Source organism: Limulus polyphemus, unplaced genomic scaffold (genome assembly GCF_000517525.1).
Source record: "Limulus polyphemus unplaced genomic scaffold, Limulus_polyphemus-2.1.2 Scaffold93, whole genome shotgun sequence".
Lineage (NCBI taxonomy): Eukaryota > Metazoa > Arthropoda > Merostomata > Xiphosura > Limulidae > Limulus > Limulus polyphemus.
In genome coordinates this window covers 135,220-159,739 of record NW_013665703.1, presented here as the reverse complement: position 1 = coordinate 159,739, position 24,520 = coordinate 135,220, and the positions used below count along the sequence as shown (strand labels likewise).

The following is a 24,520-nucleotide window of genomic DNA, read 5'->3' as shown; positions in this document are numbered from 1 at the left end:
GTTATTGGCTGGGAATTCCTGTTTCCCACCGTATTTAAGCTTTTTAAAAGGAACACCAAATTTATGTAAGAAAGCTAACTTCAAGGTGTAATGATAACACTAGAGTTATGATTTTTTTTTACTTTTGAAACTATGTTACCTCAGTGAAATTGGTTGACACCATTGTTTTGGTTCTTTGAGTTATCATGTAATAAAAAAGATGCAGCAGAAATAAGAACAAGAAATTCATATTTTTGATATGATATTTATAGACATTCCCAGAACTTGTGACTCTGTCGTTGCATACATATTGTTATAAAAAGAAACAACGAATAGTATTGTAAAGTTCTGATGGCCTATTAAGGAAATATTTAAAATACCATTTCAATGAACAATTCAAGCCATATTGCTAATGTTCTGCATTGTCGTAGGAGTGAGTTTCTTGAATGGAAATAATGTTTTGGGAGTTATATTCTTTCCATTCCTCACCTTTTCCTGATCTTCAGCTACATTCAGAGCCATTTTGTATCTCTGACTTTTAATCCACAGTTGTACAACAGTGGACTTTTAAAATTAATGATGTATAAAAACATAGTGAGTTTGTTTGTCTCATGATTGTTGACACGTTATCAGGCAGGTAGTAGCACTGTCCATGTAGGGGTATCACGTCAAATCATCAATATGTTAAATCTACAGCTGAACAGATTTAACTGAATTAAATTTTTTCAGTGGTCTGTAAAGTTTCTGCTAGCATTGAAGTCAGCTCAAAGACCATCAATAAAGTGATAATTCATAATAAAATTCAATGATTTTCACAACTGAAAACTGTGTAAAATATAATGTAATTTATGGTGTATTTTATGAAACAGATATATATATATATATATTCCCTCTCTCAAACAGTGATATATTTTATAAAACATTTGTTTGGCAGTAATGTAATAAGTTATGTTGATTTGGTACATTCACAGTATCTCCTGCTATTTACTTGTTTTGACATTACAGTACAGACCACAATAAACATTACAAATAAAAATCATTGAGTCATAAAACTATAAATCATTATCTACCAAAGAGCTGACCTAGGATTTTATCCACCATTAAAACCATACAAAAATAGTTGGCAAAATACACTTATATTTACCTTTCTTGACAAAATCAACATCTAACAGAGTTTCATTTAAACCTAACTTTTTATTTAAAATCATCCTCTTATGATTTCATGTCAATAAGAAAGTGTTAATATAAAATCAGTTTTTAAACATTCTATTTATAAGGTCAAAAGATCAAACCAGCATTACAGTAAAACTAAATCACAACTAGTATGTATAGATTTCACTTTTACCACATTTTATTTTTCACTTCATTGTAACCTCAATTTTTGTAAATTACTGAACTGTTAATACATTAAAAAAAAGTATGGACACTTATGTAGACAAGATTACAAATTCAGTAATCTAAAGATTTGCAGCATTAAATCGAACCTCTGTATTTTCTTTCTGATAGGTGAGCTTCAATTCTCTAGTTTAATGAACATTTGTATAATCGGTAATGGTCTTTAGATAAAAGTTGTTAGCTTTTTATGTACTTTTTGCAACCTATATGATAAAACAATTGCTAACTGATTCTATGAGCGTCTTCTGTGTAAAGACTAAATTTAAAAAAGTAAACTTATCCAAATATTATTTTGAGTGTCATGCCATATGTTGGTTTGTCATGTCTTGATGTGTACAAGGGTTAAACAGCTAGTGACGTATTGGAAAGTTATTTTATCCAAATTTACTGTTACACTAAATATTATATTGTACAAACAACCATAAACATTTCCTATTATTTATTTTAATTTTAAATTACTGCATTTTAGAGTTGGTAAATTAGTGGATGTCACACTCATTACTCAATCACATTCAATTTATTGATTATTCCCACAACACATGGATGGTTAGAATAATCGAAAATAGTAATAACTGGAAACACTAATTTCCATTAATTGATCATTTTGATGAGTTATAAACTAACTGATTATGCTGAACAACTGTGAATTAATTGAAAATAATAATGTTAAGTCATAATAGTAATATTTCCATCACTTGAGTAGTTGAAGTAACTGAAAATAGTAATAATCAGAAATACTAATTTTGATCAGTTGATTATTTTACACGATACTAATTGATGTAATAAATGCTCATAGGTCATCAATTATATTGATTAATTGCCCAGCAATACTATGATATATCTATTATGTATCTTTTCTTAAGGTATGCAGTTTGGTAGAAATTATACATTTCAGGATTTAGGATTTTTCACTTTTAGACCATAAAATTTAGTTTCTGTTAAATCTTTTTAAATGTCGAAATAAATTTGTCTGTTATTTAGCATAAGTAAACCATAAAGCTGTTGTATGTAAATTTATGCTAATACTGTGATGAGTCCATTCTGCAATATTATTTTACTGAATGTTAAGGTTGTGTATAATTTTGCTGGTTTCAATACAGTATGAGAACCAGTCAAAACTCAGTGGAATTTTTGTATTACTTTACTGTACATTGTAAGGTTTCAGTATTTAAATACCCACAAGAGAGTGCTACTAAAATCATTTGACTTTCCATAGTGTCTAACAATATAATGAAAGTTTAGGTGATAGGTTCCAACATATAGTTAAAGGAGAAGAGATATAGATGACTGAAAATTTTTTAACCTGATCACATTGTAAACATCCAAATATGACAAATGGTGTTGTGTGTTTCTAGTAGAGAACACATATATTTTCATCTTCAAGTATCAAGAGGCAAATACTTCTGCAAGTCGAGTAAAATCTTCATGAACATGTTTAATATTTTTCTTTTTTTTTCATGAGAGCTCAGCCATAAGATTACTATTATATAACACTTGAAATGCAAATAACTTACAATTACCTGAATGTAAATGATTTGCACATTGAATTTGATCTTTCTTTTCTAAGACTAGAAAAGTAATTTCTTTGTGGAAATTAAAACCAATTGAAACAAACTGATAAAGCTACACAATGGCCTATCTGTGCTCTGCCCACCTCAAGCATCAAAACCTGAATTTCAGTGTTGAAAGTTTCTAGACTTACTGTTGAGTCACCAGGAAGCAATACTGATACACATCACTTAACCTTTATTGATGTTCAAACAAGAAGTTAAGATATTAAATACACTTCTTTTAGTTCTAATAATAACATACCTTCTCCACACGAACTTCTTGAGATAAAGGCTGGAACTCTTTTTGCTGCAGTTCCTTCTTAGTTTCCAAGGCAGCCAGTTCTTCCTTTACTTCCTGTGCTCTAGTGAAGTTCTGGTTCTTAATACAATTTTCCAGCTCTTCTCTCAGAATATTCATGTCCACTCGCAACTTGGCTAGCTGCACAGAAACTTACAATCTCAGTTTGGTAATTACCAAACTCTCTGATCTCTAATTGTTTATTCTCAACAGAAGTATTTATTGCAAAAATGTCACAAATGACTATAACAAAGTTTTGTAGAGATAAGCCATGGTATTGATGAATACTCAGGAATTTTGACAAAAACAGTGTTAGTATAAAATAAGTTTTTCAACATTGTATTTATAAAGACAAAAGAGGAAACCAGCATGAGAGTAAACCTAAAGCATGACTATTACTTATAGATTTCACTTTTACCACATTTTATTTTTCACTTCATTGTAACCTCATTGGATTGTTAAAACATTTAAAACAAAATTTGAGTTCTTACATAAACAAGATAACAAATTCAGTGATCTAAAGATCTGAAACATTAAGTCTATCTTCCAAGCAAAAAGTTTTAAAAAGCTTTTATCTACTTACTAAATCAGGCCTCGACAAATACCAGGGACAAGTCGCCATGGCAACTAAAAAAATTGCATTGCAGCACCTAGTGTTTTCTCCCATTTTATTTGTGCATAGGACTTTGTTAAATATAACTCATGTATAGAACAGTTCTACTCTTGGAAGTACGGAACTATTTTTCAGTTCATTGAGTCCCAAATCAAATTTTGTTTCTAGGATTTTAATGTCAGGTTCAGCACTTCATGTTTTTTTCAGGAATGAAGCACTGCAATTGCCCAACACATAACTAATTTCACACCATTTTGATTTTCTTCTTCTTTCTTGCAATTCAACAAATCAGTGCACGAGTTTAGACTCAGATGTAAACCACAGGCAATTAGTTCAAACCATACTATCAGGTGGATGTTGATATCATGTGATCATTAACATGCCCTCGTTACTGTGAAAGTAAATAAATATATGTAACCCCTATTTTACAGTACAAACAGTAGTGAAGTTAGGTTAAGCACAACTGGTTCCTAGATATGCAAATATTTGTCAAGGCCTGTTCTATATGCATTATATGTATGAACTTCAGCAGATATGATCAGGTTTACATCTCAAAATTCTGTAAAGACATGCATAATACTGATGAGTATTCAGAGACTGTGACCAAAACAGTTTTGTAGAGCAATGCCATTGTATTAACAAGTACTCAGGTTTGATACAAACATATCCTTTTACATGAATGGTCATCTTTTTGTTTATGAGGCTTACATACTCATTCACACAGCCAGACTGTATAAAAGACAAATGCATACTTATTCTCAGGTATGAAATTTTAAAAGATAAAACAATTTGTTATTCTTAAACATACCAATGCTTTGTATCTTATATAGACTGAGACTAACTTCTTCTGAATGTAGTGAACATTGTCCTACATATGATAAATGTTAATATTGGATTTTGAGGCAAATAAACTTAAAAGTTTCCTCAACATTCCATCAGTACATCTATCAATGAAATTATATCTTAGTTACTTTAAAAATATTTCTCATACTAGCCATGTCTTCATGCAGCTTGGAATAACTGCTAGCAATCCTTTATAACTTTTCACTAAGTGAACTTGAAATGCTGCAGTAGCAAAAATAATAAAATAGGCATATAATCTTAATTGTACACTACTTTGCTGATTATAGTCTAAAGTATCCGAAAAGAATAGTAAACTGGATTTATGCTTTAAATCAACAGGACATTTTTTGAATCATTGTTTTTTAATAACAGTACAAAAATAAATTACCCATAACAAGTGCAAGCTTTGATCTCATACTAACCCCATCAGTCTGATCTTGAGTAGATTGATTAAACATAACATTTGATTCTTTAAATACAAAAGAAATCAGCTAAAACAAAAAATATTGAGACAATATATTACTATATCAGGAGATGAGAAATCCAACTCAGACTATAAAGCAATAGTTTCCTGCAGTAGGTTATTGTTTAGTGACAAAACACCACTGTTAATTAGCTGTATATACATTATCACTAATCACTAATATTGCAAAGAACTGTAAAACGAAAAATTGCCTTTGACCATAAATGTATAACTTATGTATTCTTGAAATAAAAAAATTCTAAAAAACTCAACAACCTTCCACTATATGTATTAACATTTGAAATTACTGGTCTTAAATGGCAGACTAGTTTATGATATTTTGTTAAAGCATACATTATTCCTTTTGAATATTTTCAAATATAATTCTCCTCCCATAACTGTAATAATAAATTTATTGATAGAAATATAAGAGAAATGTTGAACAAACTGTCCTATCCTCAAGTTGTAACATTAGATGTTCATAAGAAACCAACAGTAATAGTGTTACCATATGTAAGATAACAATAATAAAAAAACAAATCTTACAAACAATTTTTAAGAATTTCTGATTTGAAACCCATAATCGACAAACTGTTAAGAGGATTGTGAAAATATAAATCTGCATATACTTATATTTATTTATTACTCAATTTTGTTTTAACATAAGTGTTACAGAATAAGATCTGAATTTTTATACCAAATATTCTACGTTTGTCCCATGTCCAGATTTAAGACAGCAGTACATGTAAAGAATCATGCATTTATATGTGCACAGAATAAATTGAATAAATCTTGCAGGACGAAATGTCATAATGTCTATTTTATATATGCAAACAAATACAAGAAATGGCATAGATACCTTCAACTCAATCTTCCGTTTCTCCTCCTCAGTCAGTTCATTCTCTACTGTCATAATGGGTTCTCTGACATCAGCTATAATCTCAGTCAACCCTGTGAAGCAATTCTCAGGGTTGGTGTGAATCTTGTGATAGCAGGCTGCCAATGGCTTTACTAGGGTAGCCTCTACTTTAGGTGACATGAGCAGGTCAGTAACCAACTTGTTCAGGCAATTTCTGTAGACAAAATTACATTATGGTTGGGCATTTGTTTAAACAATAAAATACCATGAATAATATGTGAAACAAAAAATTTAAAAGGGCTAGAGAATATAAAAAAAGAAACTAAACAATTATAAAGGTGTTGTGAAAAATTCTACAAAATCCCTTCATAGTTCTGACCTTGAAATATTTATCCTTCATTACCATAGGATGACCTTGAATTGCATTCTTACACAAAGCATTTCATCAGTATGAGTTTATAAGCTTATATCTTTGTAAGCTGATGAAAGACATTCTTATCTGCTGTAGGCATTTTTTTTTGTTTATAATAAAAGGGTAACATTTGATCTTATCTGTACATGTGCATGCCAGTGGTTGACAAACCAGGGCAACCAACATTAATGGCTGTTACTGAAATTCTTTGTAGATATGCAAAAATGTGAAAACGTGCATGTTTAATAAGAGTTATGTTACTTTTAAGTTAAGACTCTCATATATGGATGAAGCTCTTAAAAATGCACCTGAAACAAAAGTTATGTTTACCATTAATGATTATAGCTGAGCAATTAGTGGAATTTAATAACTAATTACATTCAACTAATCCATTACTCTTATTACACTTGGATGGTTAGAATAATCATAAGTAGTAATAATAATCAGAAACACTAATTTCAAATAGTTGATTATTTCATCATTCGGAACATTAACTGATTAAGCTAAACAACCTTGAATTAGTCAAAAAAAAAATAATAATGAGAAATCTTAATGGAAATACTTTTATTACTTGATTAGTTGACATAATCCAAAACATTAATAATCAGAAACACTAATTTTGAATTAATCAATTATTTTACGTGACATTAACTGATATAATTAATGCTCAGAAGTAACAGATTATACCAATTAATAAAGTTAATTGTCAAGATCTATTAATGATACATAGAATTACAGCCATTACTAACATAAAACTTCACATATGGCTTACATCTGGCATAGTAGTTACAAAATAAAATATTTCTGAAAACTATACGAGTTTGAAGAACACCAAATGATCCACGGCAGTGTTGAAAAATAAAATAAACATTATAGAGCCCTGCATATTACAAAGTCTATTTTCCAAGAAAAAAAGATTAGTCTTCAAAAGCTTTTATCTACTTTCAAAATGAATTCTATGTATGAATTTCAGAGAATTTGATCAGGTTCACAAATAAATTTACTACATAATAACAAGACAAAAATGTAATTAATTATTATTCCAAAATATAGTATGTTATGGGTTTTTTACTATAGAGTTTTTAAAAAAAATTGCCTTAAATAATTAATTATTATACAATTTAAAACAACACATTACTCAAGTAATGACAGCAAATTAAGCTAATGTGCAACTCCTCATGTGTAACAAAAAAAATATAAATTCCTGTGGCAACAGCGATTCTTTAAATTTTAATAACAATTATATAATACTTTAAAATTTTCTCAAAACCGATACAACTGTCTCAATAAAATTGTGTATGATTTGTTAACTTAGATATTAAAATACAATTTCCAAAAAATTGATAATTTTATTTATGCCACTACTTAAGTGATTTATGATGGTATATTTATTTTCATAGGTAATTTCTTTTGTTTCAGATGGATAAGTAAATGATATTTTAAGAAAGTTAACCTATGTAAATCTTGATTGATGTAAATCTCAAATGAAGTAAGGTTTTTACTTAGTAGTACAATAAAATATTACTGAATAACAATATGATTATTCAAATTCTGTGCTAAATATGCAAATATTCTATACTGTTGTAAATTAATTACCAATCCACAAACTGTTTTGCAGGAATTTAATAATGGTTAGTACAGAATAATCAATTTTGTAAACAAAATTTTTATATAAGGCTGAGACGGTACAGAGTCAATGAGACACCTGGCAAAAGATAAGCTATTTTAAGATTTATTTAACACAAAATTGCATATTGATAAGTGACCAGTACAAGTTCTCCAGTGTATTCATTAATAAGTTTTATTATTTTACTTGCATTAACACAAGTTTTTTATCATTTAGTATTTTAATAAACCTGGAAGAAATTCAAAGAGCTAATTGTGCTGTGTTAATTATACAGTAGACCACACAACTGGCTGGCATTTTGTCTTTAACATTATTTTCCAGCCATTACTGTGGTAATGATGAAAACATTATCCTTGTAAACAAAAGAAGACATCTATAAAACTTACCGGCCAGCTTGATCACCTAAGTCATATTCTCCAGCCAGAATAAGTAGTTGCTGACATACAAATTCATGTTCTAGCTTGGTTTCAATGTCCAAGTTTTCATCCAGATTCAAGATATACCTATAGCCATGTAAGTGACAATTTGCTTAGATCATTCATATTATTAACTTTAAAGCATTCTTTTGTAAATATGCAAGCAGAAGCTATACAACTTCAAAATACAAATCTTGGCACAAATTTGTAAATATACTACACACCTAAACAGCATATATATGTATTTATTCTATTTCACTATAGCACATAGTGTTTTATCTGAATCAAAAATAGGCATTCAATTTTACAATGTATCTCTACATTGGTTGAGATAACATTATATCTTTATACATTTAATTATGCTACAAGCAAGATAAATAGCAAAATAATTGTGCTTTTTCTAGCATATAAACTATCACAGCAATGTATTATCATCTAAACAAGATTTAATCCCAAAATATATTTACTTCTTAAGAATGGCTTAATTCATCTAAGTTGTGGATTTAACTTTTTTCTTTTAAATCTTGCCAAGGTATTAAAACATAAAAAATCTTAAAAGTAAATTATATTATAACAGTAGACATTTTAAAATACAGTGCTAAGGGAATTGTGACATCTTTATAAACTGATTTTCACAAAACAATCAAGTAAACAAACTATGAAATTCTAGATTAATAAACAAATGAAACAATTTTTAAAATTTAATCTCAAATATTTTCATGTCTCACAACCTCTTTGACTAAAAATAGTTAAAAATGTTATACAAATAAGTTAGATTACTTCTAAAAAAAATAGCTATGTTTGTTCAGCTACTCTTGATTTGGCACAACTATCTTGTAATACAGTTAGATATATTACGTGTAAAAATATTTTAGTCCCACCATGTTGTTACAGTTTGTGTCACCACATCCACTCATACTCTGACAACGGTGTATCTACACAATACCTCTGAATAAGGCTCCTACATAAGGTTTTCATGTAAAAATACACTACTTCTCCCAGGTTGCTTTCCATAATCCATCTGGTATACAGAGAGAACAGTTTTTCAAAACTTGTTTTAACAGTCTGATCACCAAGAAATCCATAAGCACTGTTTCCATCCACTTGATCAGTATATCTTCAAATGGAATAGCATGAATACCCCTGTGGCTTGAAGTATGTGACAGTTGAACATAAAATATGAATAGGTAAATCTATACTCCGTAGGCCTTGTTTCATTGCAAAGCCAGTATTCCTGTGGTTTAAAGTGTCCATAATAATGGTCTGATAATAAATAGACTTCATGTTGAGTACTTTAATGATCCCTAACTTAGCCCTGTTCCACTATCCAGCAATGATTATGAATCCTTTTGAAAAAATTTTGAAAAATGTACCATCTTGGAAATTGTGTTCACCCACATTGGTAAATAAATGGTATGAAATTTGTTATAGTCATCAAGGTACACAAATACTTCAAGAATCACCATGTACTGCAGTGTCCCCCAGCTAGGTACTGGTGATAGTTTTATACAGTTGATCTTCCTTTCCTGGATATATTGTGGAAGAAACTTATGTTCATGTAACTTTTGTTGCCTTTCTAGGTAGAAGTCCTTCTTATGTGCTATCACTTGGAGCATGTGGACAACTTTTGTATTCATGGATACTCACCTGTTACAATACACTGCAATTTGCTTATCAATGCTGAAGTATGAATTATTACATATCTCTTTTTGGTTGGTCCTGGTACTCTAAGTTGATTCATTTCCCTTTGTTTTCCAATGCCATTAAGTAAAATGGATATCCCTACTTTGGAAATTCTAAATCCTTGATCTGAACATATTTTTATGATCTGAGTGTATAAATATTTTGTTTGTATCAGAAAGAGTTGTTACATGTCCTTCCAAAAAAGCAGTCAATTTTAGTGGCATCATACTACCTACATAATGCCAAACAATGGCAAAATGTTCTGATACATTCTATTCCACCGATACTTTATATTGGCTGCGGTTTTCACAGCTTGCTGATTTGTAAATACAAATTGTTTTAATATAAAGTACTCAATATCTAAAACATACAATACTCACAAAAATTAAAGGATAATGAGGTGTGTTTAAATTTGTACATTTTTAGTGGTTTTATTTTCAAACTTAGTGTAAAGGATTACATTAATCCTACCTAGGGCTTAGAAGTTTATGCACTAATGATTTCTTATGTAATAGACATTTACAAGAAATTACCCATTTTCTCAAAGAGATTGATTAGGAAAGATGTTTACTGTTGAGATAATGTTTGGTTTATGTATTTTATTTACTGATCTTGACTTTTTGAAAAGTGTATGCAAGCTGTTAGAAACCAATTAACTGAAACTAAAGTTAGCAGATCTGTCGTACTGCTATAGGAGGGTTGCACCCAGACTGAGGTGGCACAGGTCATGGGGGTGTCACTACCTGTTAGTAGAAGATTGTGGAACAGATACCAGACGACAGGAGAATACACCAGGTGTTATCCTGCTTATACAGGAGCTCATCCATGTAATGTTGTGGTGTCAGAGAACTTCCATCCACCACATAGAGGCCTGTATGCCTCTTCATGCAGATGCCACTCCAGACCATGATTACCCCACACACACTTGCCAATCACTTGAAGATACATAGAATCATCTCTCATCTGTGAACAATACAGGGGTCCAGGTGACATGTTTCTGGGCAAATGCTAGACTGGCTGTTCGATCTGACTGGTATTCTGGACCTAGCCCCAGCCCCAAGGAGCATGTTACTGACTGTTGAGCATGATACATGCACTTTAGCGGTTTGCTAAAACTTGTTCCTGAAGTGCCTAGTGCTACTGATGTGGTTTTTAAGGGTTAAATTCTGCAGATTTTGGTTATCTACTACACCTGTAGCCCTTCTGAAACCCTGGTCTGACCTCTTTTTGACTGCACAAATGTTAAAGAAAAAGTAACTTATTAAGATTAACAAACTGAACAAAATAAGCCTTTAGTAGCTGGTAGGTCTTCCTCTGTTGTTTACAACTTTTCTGTACTCATACTGCTGAAGAAATTTCAGATGACTTGTTGGGGCAGCAAAATTCACTCCTGGAAGAGGGCAGCTTTGAGCTCCTGGATGGACATAGGAGTAAGTTGTCTGTCTTTAACTGCTCTCCCTGTGAGTCCCTTGCATGCTCAATGGGATTTAGGTCCGGTGACTTGCTAAGCCAGTCCAGTACCGCTGTTTTTTCATCCTGAAAAAAATTGCTACATGATCCTGGTGGTGTGAAGAGTTTTGGCGTTTTTTGTTAATTTTCTTTATATATGAATATTTAAATTTGCTTGGTACTGTTTACCTGTGATATTTCTAATAAACAAGTTTTGCCAATACTGAACGTGTGGTTTTTTTCTTCTAATTTTGAAAAAATGTATCAACACTTCATTATCCCTTAATATTTGTGAGTAGTGTAGTACATCTTTATACTACTATAATATCTTACACAAAATATCATTTCAACTACGATTATAGTTGTAACTTTCAGACTGATTTCCAACACTGAACAAAAGTGTAGCTATGTATATATTTTGCCTCTTCAAAAATTCCTCATGGATCAGTTATGAATGAAGCATTTAAACATAATTACAGTCTTGTTATGCTAAAAGATAATGATTTCACTGTATATTTATTTATTTTTACAAAATATATTGTGCAATATATAAATTTTGGAGGTAGCCATAAAAACTTAAAGATAGAGCCTAGATGACTAACTTGACAAATTAATACTGTATGACAATTCAAATAGTTCATACTTCCTAAAATAACGTTAAAATTATTGGCAAACACATTCTGTTCAACACATGAAAATTAATATCTGAAATCAGTTACTACTTATCAATAAGTGAATACAAATAGGAATTTCAAAAAGCTTTTGCCTGACAAACTAACCTTAAGTTTAAAAACAGTTCATACTCAACAAATAAGTTTTTAAATAGCTCTTTTGCCTGACAGACTTACTCTTTCATATAGTGACAATAAGGGGTCAACTCTGGCAAAATTGATTCAATGCACTCATCAGCTGTAATGGTCTTTTGGGATTTTAGATATTGACACAAACAGCACCAAAACAAAACACTTTCACATGAAGCATTCTTCTTAGGGATTATCTTTCTGAAAGAAAGTATTTATCGGATGACTAAGTTAAACAAACTTCAGCACTGTATTACTTTATTATTATGGTTTGAGATAAACATTTATACATATTATCAGACTTAACATTTTATTGAAGAATAATAATCATTATAACTGTGGCACTTTGGAAATTTTTTACATAGTAAGTTAAAAACATAAATGTTTACTTTTGTCAGGGCTATTCTTTCACTTACTGAGAAATTCATAAAATGCATATAATATATATACATGTATGCTCATAAGGCTAAGCATAAAAACAATACATTTAATATTTTGTAAATACCACATAACCAAACACATTTATAACTCAAGCTATTAAGTGAGTTCTTTATATGCTATCACTAATCATTTGCATTTCTTTATTCTTATACCATAAAACTGCACTGTAATTAAACATAATCAAAACTTAAACTGACTCTTCTGACAAAAGGTTGAAGTCGGCAACCAGTTCTCGTGGTGTGTGAAGTTTAAACAGTGTGTTCAAAACAAGTTGAGCTATTTCAGCTGAGTCCTGGACATCCAGACACCTCAAGAAGTCTACCATGTTGTTATTATAAAGCTTTAGCCATGCTGGGAGAAGATTCTGTTCAACTACTCTGCGGACAGCATCTGTCATAAAATAATTTAATAATAAACAATGATTCATTCAACAGTTTTGTAACCTATTAACAAATATTCATCATAATATTTGCAGTATTACAAAACATGATAGTTTTATAATCATGACAAAATTTATTACTATATCAAAACAAACAGAATTAATGAATTACTGTATCTAATTTAAGTGTAAGGTATTATCTGAACAAGTATTAAAATCATTATGCTGGTACTAGAAGACATGCAGAACAATAAAAATAAAAAACAAGAATCTATGTAATCATTACAACCTAAAACTAGAATTGACAATTAAACAATAAAAAACAGCAATCATGTAAGCTACATTAATCTCTTTAAGACTGCATCATTACATGTTATCTGTAACTCACTTCAAACCCAGGAAATGATTGGCAGATACTTATTTGACCACTCAATCCTTCCAGAAGAATTCAAACTTGCTGAGCAAAAATGCTTTTTTATTTTCAATTCTCATAGAAGTCAAACACTTAAAATATGTGTTTTGGTACTTTAGTATACACTTTAAGTTTACAATGAAATTGTTACGCACTTCAGTTTAACACTTGAGATGGCATCATCATCTGGTAACAAATATAAGCAAGTATTTAGAATTAATAATATGTAACAGTTAAAAGAGCTATAAAAGAAAATACATTTAAAACCTTTAGCATTAAAAAGCTTTTCAGTAATTAAAGTTTAGGCTACCTAACTTACCACAGGTTTTATTTAGCCCATTACGCTTCATAATGTTTTGGTATAAGTTATCAAAAGTCTGAACAAAACTTTATGTGTTGGACTTGCAAGCTCAAGTTATTGCTGAGAAACATTTAAAAGATACCTTTGAAGACACTTCAAGTTTGTAAGTAATCTTTGTATGTTGGACTACATGCATGCTTCAGTTATTCTTATAAAAGTAAACAAAAATTTCAAGTGCATACATACCCTTTATGTGACTCAAATATTTCATGAAGTTAATGCAACTCAAAACTATTATTTTCAAAGCAGATAGGTTGTCAAATGCTTTTAGATAATTTTTTACTACCACTTTCAAATAATGTGTTATATGTAAAATAATAATAAAAAAAAAGATGTCTTAGAAACAAACAAAAAATTTACTTTTCATCTAATTCTATAAACGTTATTACATACTTTTTCTTACATTTAATTCATCTTATGAAAAAATAAATAAAAATTACAACCCAATTAGACAAATCATGACTAATTTCTATTATTTTAAATTAATATTTCTTTACTATAGATTGTAAACCATTAAAAGTGATACATAGTGAAGGTACTACAATCAAATATGCATGTTTTTGTCAACAGCATTTTAAATATTCACTTTGGCTCCAGCTTACTATAAACCAAGGACATGAGTGGCAGATACCTGATCTATCGTGTAATCCTTCCTGAAGAATTCTAATTCGTTGAGCAATAGTCAATGAGCGAATGTGGACTTTTTGAGCTAGAAAACTATATGCAGCTCGACGTACCGTATCTTTAACATCTCTTGTACGTTCCAATATAGAACCTAAAGTCTTGGTGGAAGCCCCAATACAATTGAGCACAGCACGACGTACATCATGACAAGGGTCATGACTTAGATGAAAGAGATAGGCTACAAAGAAAAAGCAGAGAACTATATGAGCTTTGAAAATGCTAACCATAAAATATTTTATAATTTTCAGCTCTTAATCCTAAATTAAAACTCATTTATACAAAACAACAAAAGATAAAACAGTTCAACAAATAAGGCAAAGGTCAGTTCCTACCTTCAATCACCGGGCAATTTTTATTAGATGGGTCTTGTAACCTTGCAAGAGAAAGCACTGCCTGGATTCTTACACTAAATACTTTGTCTCGAAGTCTCTCTAGCATGGATTCATAGATTTTCTGAAACAGTTCATCATCGATTACAGCATCATAGCTCATGGTGCTCAGTATCTTGTTCACCAAGAAGCACACCCGGAACCTTACACCTGCATCCTGAGCATTGCTTGCCTAACAGTCAAAGTACACAGATTAACTTCTTCTAGCAATTCAAAATCCTTTGAAGTATTAGTCAAATGATGTAAAATTATTGAACAAATCACTATCAAAATCTAACTTTGAAATGTTCAATCCAAATGTGAAATGAATTTTGATTATAATTTTCATTTATTCATGCATTTTAGTCCTCACCTCAACAAAATTGTTTTCATGACCATACAGTCTATGTTTTATTTCTGTGATTGTGTACCAAATCCAACTCACACATAGTGCTTGTCACTTTGATACTATATGTGCTAATGTACACTAGCTTTGAAGATTAAATATATGTAATTATAATGCTGCATAAACATTACATGTCAATAATATAAATTACATAATACTCTTGTTACGGTGTAATACGAAAATACATCAAAAATTATCCTGTTAGTCTATAATTTATGTACTCACACTGAGCTGTTACAAAAGTTTTATAATGAGTTTATTGCAAATAATGAAGATGTTACTGATAATAAAGATAAATTAGACAATATTAAAAATCATCCAAGCTTTCATGGAAGGGCAGGGTTCATATACTTTCTCAATATCAAAATTCATGACTTTTTTTCCAGACTTCCATGTTTTCTCAGACTTGTATTCTAGTGGGTTTTGCTAGTTTTTCTATACTTGTACTCAGATAGACAGGGTATTACCAATAGAATATAAATGTTACAATGCCCACCCCCCTGACTTCATGCATATGGAAGTATACTGCAGCTCCCTAGAGGCTGCAAAAGAGATGTTGCTGCACTAGCAGAAACTATGTATTACATGAAAATCAACAGTTGCTGAAGTAAATATTCACTGAAAATAAATGATATGTGTACCTCACCTGTTTGTATTTTTAATTATTCTGAGTCCAAAGAGCAGCACCATATAGTTACATTCCCACACACAGTTCAGTCTATAAGCTTTCAGAGAAAGTAATAAATTACTGGCATGAAACTGTTAGGATATTCTGTTTACCTCCAACAGTTTGGTCAGGAAATGTCTTTATAAATAAAATAATGGCAACACTATTGGGCCAATTACAGAACAGTAAATGACAAGAACCTAGATGGTTTTTACATTAATAAAACAAGCAAATTAAATTAAAAATAGCAAATACATACATTATATATATATTGTTCTGGCCATGTAACTACTCCCATATGAAAATTTGGGATCAGTATTAGTTACAAACAACAGTTGTTAGAAGCTATGGTTCTTGACTATGCCATGTTCACATGTACAGTTCATATTCTGTTGCAATGCACATGGTGTAGCAATATATACATACACACACACATATATGTATGGCATTGTGTAGTGTAATATATTTGAGATTATTATGTTAAATATGAACAGTTTTTGTTTTAACTATACCCGTAACAGCCTTCTCTAACCCAAGGTACATTATCATATACTACTGGAATATGCATAATGTGTGTGTGGGGTGGGGGTGGGGGACTTCTACACTACCGAGCAACCTCATTCTCTTTACATATATGGTGCCCTACAAGTGCACTTCTCTGAAAGTTGAAACAATCAGTGACAAATATTTGATCTGATTTTCCTTGTCATGCAACATTAACACAAATTTTATGTTGTATTCCACCACTTTCATCAAAAATGAGCCATCTTAATTCACTGCATCATTTAAACCAGAACTTTTTGGACTTCCTGTGTTCACTGGATGAACTTTAAAAAAAAAGACATAATTAGCACAATTAGAAACTGACCCAGATTTTGCTGCTTACACATTTTTCAAATGTTCCATAGGCTCACATATAAGCTGTGAATATCATTAGTCTTTCTAAAATGACTGTCAGTAAGTTCAATACTCTTACATCACCTCGTTTACATCTATGGCTCATCATTGGGGAAAATCATCCTATCTATAATTGCTTGCCAATTTTATCATCAAAACCAGCAAAAATCTGAAATCTCTTTTTAGATCGTCAATGAAAAAAACGATTAAGCATGTGGAACAAACATCCATACTATAAAATGATTTTTATCACAAATATTAGACTTATTAAATTTAACCTTCTCTTGCACGGGCATCCTTTACTGAACGTGTTGTGAGGTTTTTAGTGACTTATGTTCAAAAGTTAATTAAACTACTTTTTGTTAATGTTATACCAATTAGTATAGCATAAATTCGTAACTAATAATCCATATTTTAATAGTATATTAGTTTTAAGATCATAATTTTATAAGGCAATATTTAAAAAATCCTGAATTTCCACTAGTGTGGAAAAATGTGATATTTGTTCTCTACGCATCCCCCCCTCTTCTGTAATTTATTCACCACCCCTCCAATAAGTATGAAATTTAATGTAAATTACTCACTATCAAATCGTCATTGCTCAGACAAAGTATAATTTTTATAGCCTTCAATCTTGTTTGGTTACAGAGCCACCAAATAGAAAATAAGACCCATCTTACCACACCCACCTGTCACATCCTCTCTTTCAGGAGTTATAATTTTCCTACAGCGAAAATGTATTTCTGACAGTTACTTACTTCCTCTCACATACATAGTTATTCTTGTTCAGTGCTACCCTCTATTTGCAAAATTTTTTTCTCTTGCCACAAGCCTTTCACTCCCACGCACCCCTCGATTCACATGGTTTAACTGATTCTCGCATGCAAATTATCATGCGATAATCCTCCAACAACAGTAGTGCTACATACCCACATGATTCATGTGACTTCCTCTATGCTATTCTATCTAACTATCACTTCGAGTTTTGGCAAGAACTTAAGCATTGGTTGACAGTGGAGAGGAAGGGTGGGAAGTGTTATTGGAAGTAAGTAAGTGTATGAAAATTATAACTTCCAAAACAAAGTACCTTACTTCCCCTCACATACATAGCTAGAATCTCACATTGAATAGGTAGAGGGACCGATGTGAGAAAGAAAGTAGAAGCATCTGAAGGACACCCTAATGAGGGAACCTTCCAATAAGAGGATCATACATGGGAGACCACACCACTTCCGTACCAGGTATACTCTTTGCCCAGGTGTGGAAATATTGACAGATCCTGGCAGAAAATTGTGAGGAACACATCTCATTGGGAAAGAAAACAGTTGGACAGTGATCCTAACCACAATATATTATAATTTCAATCTCCCTGATGAACAGAATATGGGTAAAATAAGGAATGTACCACAAGGTGTAGAGTGGCTAGGGCACAACAGACCATACACAGCAAGTCAACTTCGTCCAAAACTCAACTGCAAGGAACCAATATCCATGCAGAGGTAGAACAAAGATCAAATCATCGGTAAGTTAACTACAAGCCAAACCTCAACTTCCAGAAACTGACACCAATGCAGGGGAAGAAACGACAATCATACCATCTTCACCTCAAGTTCAGCCAACCTAAGGGAGAAATCCCAGAACCAATCTGTGAATAGGGCACATTTGAGCAGACTGAAATTACATACATATATATCCCACTCAAATTAAACAGACCAGAACCATCTCAAATTCAGTAAAATCCTCAACATAAAAACCTTGAGGGGTAGCGCAAGAGGAAGAAGCAGAGCAACCATCAAGTGCAACCACCATGATACAACACTGGGATAGTACACTCGAGGCAAATAGAGTGAGGGACCAGGGACATCCTGAACACATGTGTGAAGACTTATATTGATTGGTTCAGCACTAAATCCAAAACTCAACTGCTGGGAACCACCATCCATACTGGGTAGGATGAGTGATCCCAATTGAAAGAGTGAACTACTTTTATGCTGTTGCACTACATGGGTGAGTACATCATGTTGATTGGTTCAGCTCTAAATCCAAAACTCAACTGGGAACTGACATCCATGTAGAGGTAGGATGAGAGATCCCAATTGCTCAACAGGTGTGAAGTCACATGGTGATTGATTCAACTCTAAATCGGAAACTCAGTTGCCGGGAACCAACAGCCATGCAGGGGTAGGATGAGGAATCCAAATTGGCACAACATGAGTGGGGACAATATGTTGATTGTTCAGCTCTAAATCCAAAACTCAACTGCTGGGAAATGACTTCCATGTGGGGATAGGATGAGTGATCCCCATCATTATGACGGTGCACTCCAAAGCTGCAACATCCCCTCATACAAACTCCCAGAGAGATGGAGTATCCATTTGAAGGACATCTTGTAACCTATACCAGCAGAACACGACTGCCCTACTCTCAACTGAATGAAGTCTTTTATTGTGTATATCTTTCATTCAGGAGGAAACCTCCATGATCCACCACCCCAGTGGCTTGGAACTGGAAAGTGGTAAAGACTCTCTTACTCCAGTGGAAAAAAAAACTCCAATCAGCAATCAAACATACATGATGAATGGAGAAACCCGTAGGTAGGACAGGTAAAGGAGGGGAAGGTGCCAGACATGAAACATGAATAAAGATGGCAATGACTTGGGAAAGAAACAAAAGAGCAAACCTAAAAAAAAAAATAATAGCATCACAGATACCCCACGTGATGCTAAATGCACAGGAGTATCCACAAAAAAACGGACTGGTGCAAGAAAAAGAGCCAACCATAAGTCCCATTAAAAGTGGATGGTAAACAAATGGTACAAGACAGCATTCCACACCAGAAGATCTCAAAAGCAAAGAAACAACATGTGGAGGGAAAGTTGGCAAACACCCCAACATGGAGAGGAGGAAGAGGTATCCCACAAAAATCCCCTAGATATAGATGGAATGCCTAAGAAAAAGGTGTAAAGTAGACATTCGATAACTGTGCCATTACAATTCTAGACAATAATTTACATGTTTTGGAGAAATTTTCACTCAGAAGTTAATTTTGTTTGCAAAAGTTCAGGTGTTGCATGATATCCGGGGTTTTCACAAGTAGGATCTGGCATGCATTTAAATCGTAAGTTGGCTGGTTCAAGCCTAGCTTTGCCTCTTTTTATATTTAGCAGTTAAGACAGGAATACAAAATATTTGTAGCTTGGTTAACTTTATTTGATTAGTGATTAAAAATATAGTACACAAAAACACACAAAATACTCATTAAAATTTCACCTTACTTCAGTTGTTGTTCACTGTTCTGTGCTGCGCAGCGGGCATCCTTTAACGACATATGCATTTTCAGGTTGTGTTAGGGTATCGACCAGTTGTGTATTGTCCTTTTTCCTACAGATAATTGGTATCTTCAGTCTGTTTTAGCAAATGTGTTTTCATAATAATTTTCAAGTACAGATTTGTGCTAATTTTTTACTTATTTTACATGGACAATGGTAGGGTGTGAATGCACTTCTGTGTCTATAGCAGAAAAGTGCTAAAATTTAGGAGCTACTTCCACCTATGTTACAAATTAAATTCAACTAAACAATGAATGGGCAATCAAAAGAGGAAGTATTACAAGAAAAATAGTGGAATTGGACTCATGTAACTCCCGAAATTCAAAGAAATCGAGCGTGACCGACTGACACTTGGCTTTTATGATCATGATGAGTTTTATAATTTTTCCTGATAAGTGATTAAACAACAGTGAAAAGATTATAATTTAAAACAAGGAACTTAAATATATTTAATAACTGTATTTAGATTAATCATTGAGCTAACTACTAAGATACACTAATGCTTCAATTATCGCTGTTTTTGTTATCTGCAATTTTTTGCTTTCCCCAGATCACCATAGATAATCAAAGCACCGGTGTATATTTATTTACTTTCACAGCAACAAGTGCATGCTAACAATCACATACTATCCACAACCACTTCATAGTATTGCCTGAACTAACTGCCTTTGATCCCTTCTAAACACATGCACAGTGGGTGAATTGAGAGAAAGAAGAAAAACAAAATGGTGAAAAATTAGTAACATGTTGTGAAACCGCAGCATGTCATTCCTGAAAAAATATGAAAAAGTACTGAATCCGTCATTAAAATCCTAGAAACAAAGTTTGATTTAGGACTCAGAGAATGCAAAAATAGTTCTGGTCTTCCAAGAGTCTGGAACTGTTCTAGATTCGAGTTTTATTTAGCACAGCCCTATGCACAAATACCTGTTATTTTCCACCATTTTGCCAGGATGAAATTTTTAGTCTGTATGGTGACCTGGTGCCCAGGATTTGTTGAGATCGAGTGCAATCATATTCAACCAAATGTTACACTATACTAAAACGAAATAATAGCTTTCAAATATTTATTTATAGATATGGTTATTATATGACTTAAAAAGCTTCAGTTTTTTGTCCATTACTATATGATTCATATTGAAAAGCTGGAAAGAGTACAGTGATACTACTTTGCAGATGTTTGAAATAAAACTTTTGGAAGCCTGAAACCAAACTTGTTTGTGTGACATATTCTTTTCTAGTATAAATTTATAGAATGGTTTCACTGAGGATTTTGTGTGTATTCTTAGCTTAAATTAAGTTTATGTCAAACACGCATATGGATATAATGGGCTATAATTAGTTTTGAATTTGATGCCTTAGTTGTTTGTTTTGATGAATAAAGAGGGCAACATCAATAACCCAATTGACCTTCTGTTGCTTTACTTGTTATGAATCAGGATTAAGAGCATTGTAGGATCTATGTCATCACAGGAGTCTAAAAATCAATGTACAAGTAATACATTGGTTATAAAATAGGTAAAAGTAGAGAGGATTTTAAGGAAAGATAAAGCAGACAAAAGTTTTATAGAAAAATAAGGTTAAAGTAAGGTAATACTAGAAGAAGTCAACTAAACTTTTACAGTTTTTCTCATTGGGTAAAATCAGTCCTATCATATCACTATAGCTTAATTTTCCTCTATTTCTTTAGGTTGGCCAATCACAAGATACAAGTATGAACTTTCTTCATTTTGTTACTGATACAAAAGGCTCCTAGCAGTCAAAATAACACACTGATAGGCTATGAATAGATTGATCCTTTATCTGAAGATAAGAAAAATTAATTAGGGTAATAGACAATTTTTTTTAATAAGGTCACTTAAACAAAAAGGTAGGGCTGCTGAGAAGCTTGAAGTGTAATTGTAAATATTTCTACTTTATAATTTAGTATTACATGTATTTGAATAGAAGTAACTTAACAACAGACACACTCACATCAATACACTTACTAAAATGTAAGTAAAACAAGAAAAAACATTATGATTTAAATATGAATATTTTGTCAGTTTCCTTATTTGATTGCTTATTTTTGTGAAATAACATGGACCTGCAGCCAAAAACTAAGCTTGTTTCATGTTTATATGATGTATGCAATTATCAATACAATGAAAACAAAACTAGATACATATCAAAAATAAAAAATATATTCAGTTAATTCTTTAACACAATGTTCTTTTGTCAAGAATAATAACCTTTCTATATTATAGCATACACAAATGTAAAGTTGACCATACCTTAGTCTTGTAGATCAGTGTTTCTCAACCAATTGCATATATTTTAATTCAATTTGAGGCTATTTCTCAACAAAATGTTTCAGAAAGTTTTGTTCCTTATTAACATAGTATGAATCATTTAGCACATTTGTATACCTATAGTTACTTTGAAACATTTGTGTTCAAATTCTTTATTTTTCTTGCAGAGCTCTTTAGATGAGTTTAGCCCAGAGTTTTTTAGGTACCTGAGGTATTCTATGGTTGTGTCTGAAAGACACCCTTGTGTTGAAAGAACTCTGGAATTTGTATCAAAGTTTGTTGTCTCACTTGGTACTAAAGACAAGAAAGATGTTCAACTTGAGGAGACAAATGTTATTAAAAATGATGATGACACTGAAGAACTGGAAAATCCATTTCTCTTAAAAGTTTTTGAGTTTTTGCTTAAGGTAATTATGATTTCATTATTAAAAACATTGTATTGCTGTAAATTTCCTTAAATTATTTTACCTACCTTTAACTTCACTGACACTGACATTTGAATATTTACCCAAAAGTGGAAAAAAATATATATATTTCATTATTAACACTATTATTCATGACACAAAAGAACAGTGTGTTAAAGAATTAACTGAATATATTTTTTCTTTTGATATGTACCTAGTTTGTTTCATCGTACTGATAATTGCATACATCATGAGACACTTAAACCTTTAATGAGTTTTGGCTTCATTAATATCTCCCAAACTTTCTTCTGGTACATTTCAATGCAGCAGACTGACCTTTTTTTAAATATTATTATAAACAAATTAGATTTTTTTATGTAATTCAAAAATGCAGAGCTACAATTGTGTTCTATCAAGCACATAAAGAAAAAATGATGATTTGATTAATATTTAAAAATTTGTTAGACTATGATACTTATGTCTTTTGTTCCTAGTGTAGTGAAGTTTGTAATGTTCATTTCAGAACTAATTGTTATAAAAATGAAATACAAAAACCAACTTTAGAGTCAGAATGTCATTGGGCAGAATTGTTAACTTGTAGAACAGCTTGTTGATTGTGTGTGCTGATAGTTTGGCTTCTTGGTATGTTAGTTTATGAATGTGTATGGTTACATTCAGATGTGTTACTTGTCAATATCTTAAATTCAAATACAACATCCAATAGTTTTGAAAGGTTTAGTTAAGATAAAAACACATGAGAAAATTAATTATCAAATAATCATAATTCTAAACTTTTTGTTTTAACCCTTTCGCGACAGGCTTGGTAAAAAATACTTGACTTCATATACACATTTGCACACGTTAAGTATTTTGTACTATAACTTTAATGCAGTAAGTATATCTTCACAAAATTTGGTAGAATTTTAGTAATGATTACATGTTTTTTGTACACAAAAAATCAAATTTTTTAATAAGTATTTTTACTAAATATTTGTTTGTGAAAATATATCGAGTCTGTTTCATTACTAGTCTGAGCGTGAAATGATTTTCGTGTTATGATTATAAAACTATTCTTCATACCAAAAACCTCAAATATTATTTGTGTAATCTCTAAAATCTCCTAAATACATTTAAAACATTTGTTTTCAGTAAAACTTTATATTTTGTCTGACCGACAATTTGATCGACCTCGTAACCACCATAAAAAATTAGGAAATAAATATAAATTATGACTTTTCGTTCTGAATGACTACAAATTATAACATGAAAACATAGATGTTTAGACTAAATGGCTTAAATCTCATAACATTATACATTTATATATATATTTATTATTTTTATTATATTGACCTTTCAGCCGTCCCTGGCTAACAATTATAGATATTGTAATGACGCGGCGCACATGCACTCGTGTTACTGTATCCAATAATATAAAATTGACCTTTAATCTTTACAAAGTGGGTGTATTTTAGTAGACTACTATTTAGTAAAATA

The 24,520-nt window shown here is 31.5% G+C and overlaps 2 protein-coding genes across 2 annotated transcripts in view; one reads left to right on the top strand and one right to left on the bottom strand.

The window, feature by feature from the left end:
- The window catches only part of LOC106468946 (condensin complex subunit 3-like), a 23,207-nt gene extending 2,828 nt beyond the window's left edge, over positions 1–20,379 (bottom strand). The window contains exons 1-8 of the mRNA XM_022398097.1: positions 20,278–20,379; positions 14,997–15,225; positions 14,612–14,842; positions 13,026–13,218; positions 12,436–12,588; positions 8,426–8,542; positions 6,001–6,214; positions 3,187–3,363 (exon numbers count right to left, since the gene is read on the bottom strand). Coding sequence (XP_022253805.1) covers positions 3,187–3,363; positions 6,001–6,214; positions 8,426–8,542; positions 12,436–12,588; positions 13,026–13,218; positions 14,612–14,842; positions 14,997–15,156 — 1,245 coding nt within the window. The 5' untranslated portion in view covers positions 15,157–15,225; positions 20,278–20,379. The remainder of the gene's footprint in view (positions 1–3,186; positions 3,364–6,000; positions 6,215–8,425; positions 8,543–12,435; positions 12,589–13,025; positions 13,219–14,611; positions 14,843–14,996; positions 15,226–20,277) is intronic.
- On the top strand, positions 19,865–23,640 carry LOC111088355 (condensin complex subunit 3-like). The gene is made up of 3 exons (XM_022398249.1): positions 19,865–19,960; positions 22,790–23,029; positions 23,521–23,640. The coding sequence occupies exons 1-3, from the start codon at positions 19,865–19,867 to the stop codon at positions 23,638–23,640; spliced, it is 456 nt and encodes a 151-aa protein (XP_022253957.1).
- The last annotated feature ends 880 nt before the right edge of the window (positions 23,641–24,520 follow it).

Bases quoted from the DNA above. Each gene is read 5' to 3' on its own strand.
- LOC111088355 (XM_022398249.1), top strand. From the start codon at position 19,865: ATGTGGAGGGAAAGTTGGCAAACACCCCAACATGGAGAGGAGGAAGAG. The intron at 19,961-22,789 runs GTGTAAAGTAGA...TTTTTCTTGCAG, and splicing joins ATGGAATGCCTAAGAAAAAG to AGCTCTTTAGATGAGTTTAG. The intron at 23,030-23,520 runs GTAATTATGATT...TTTTGTTCCTAG, and splicing joins TTTTTGAGTTTTTGCTTAAG to TGTAGTGAAGTTTGTAATGT.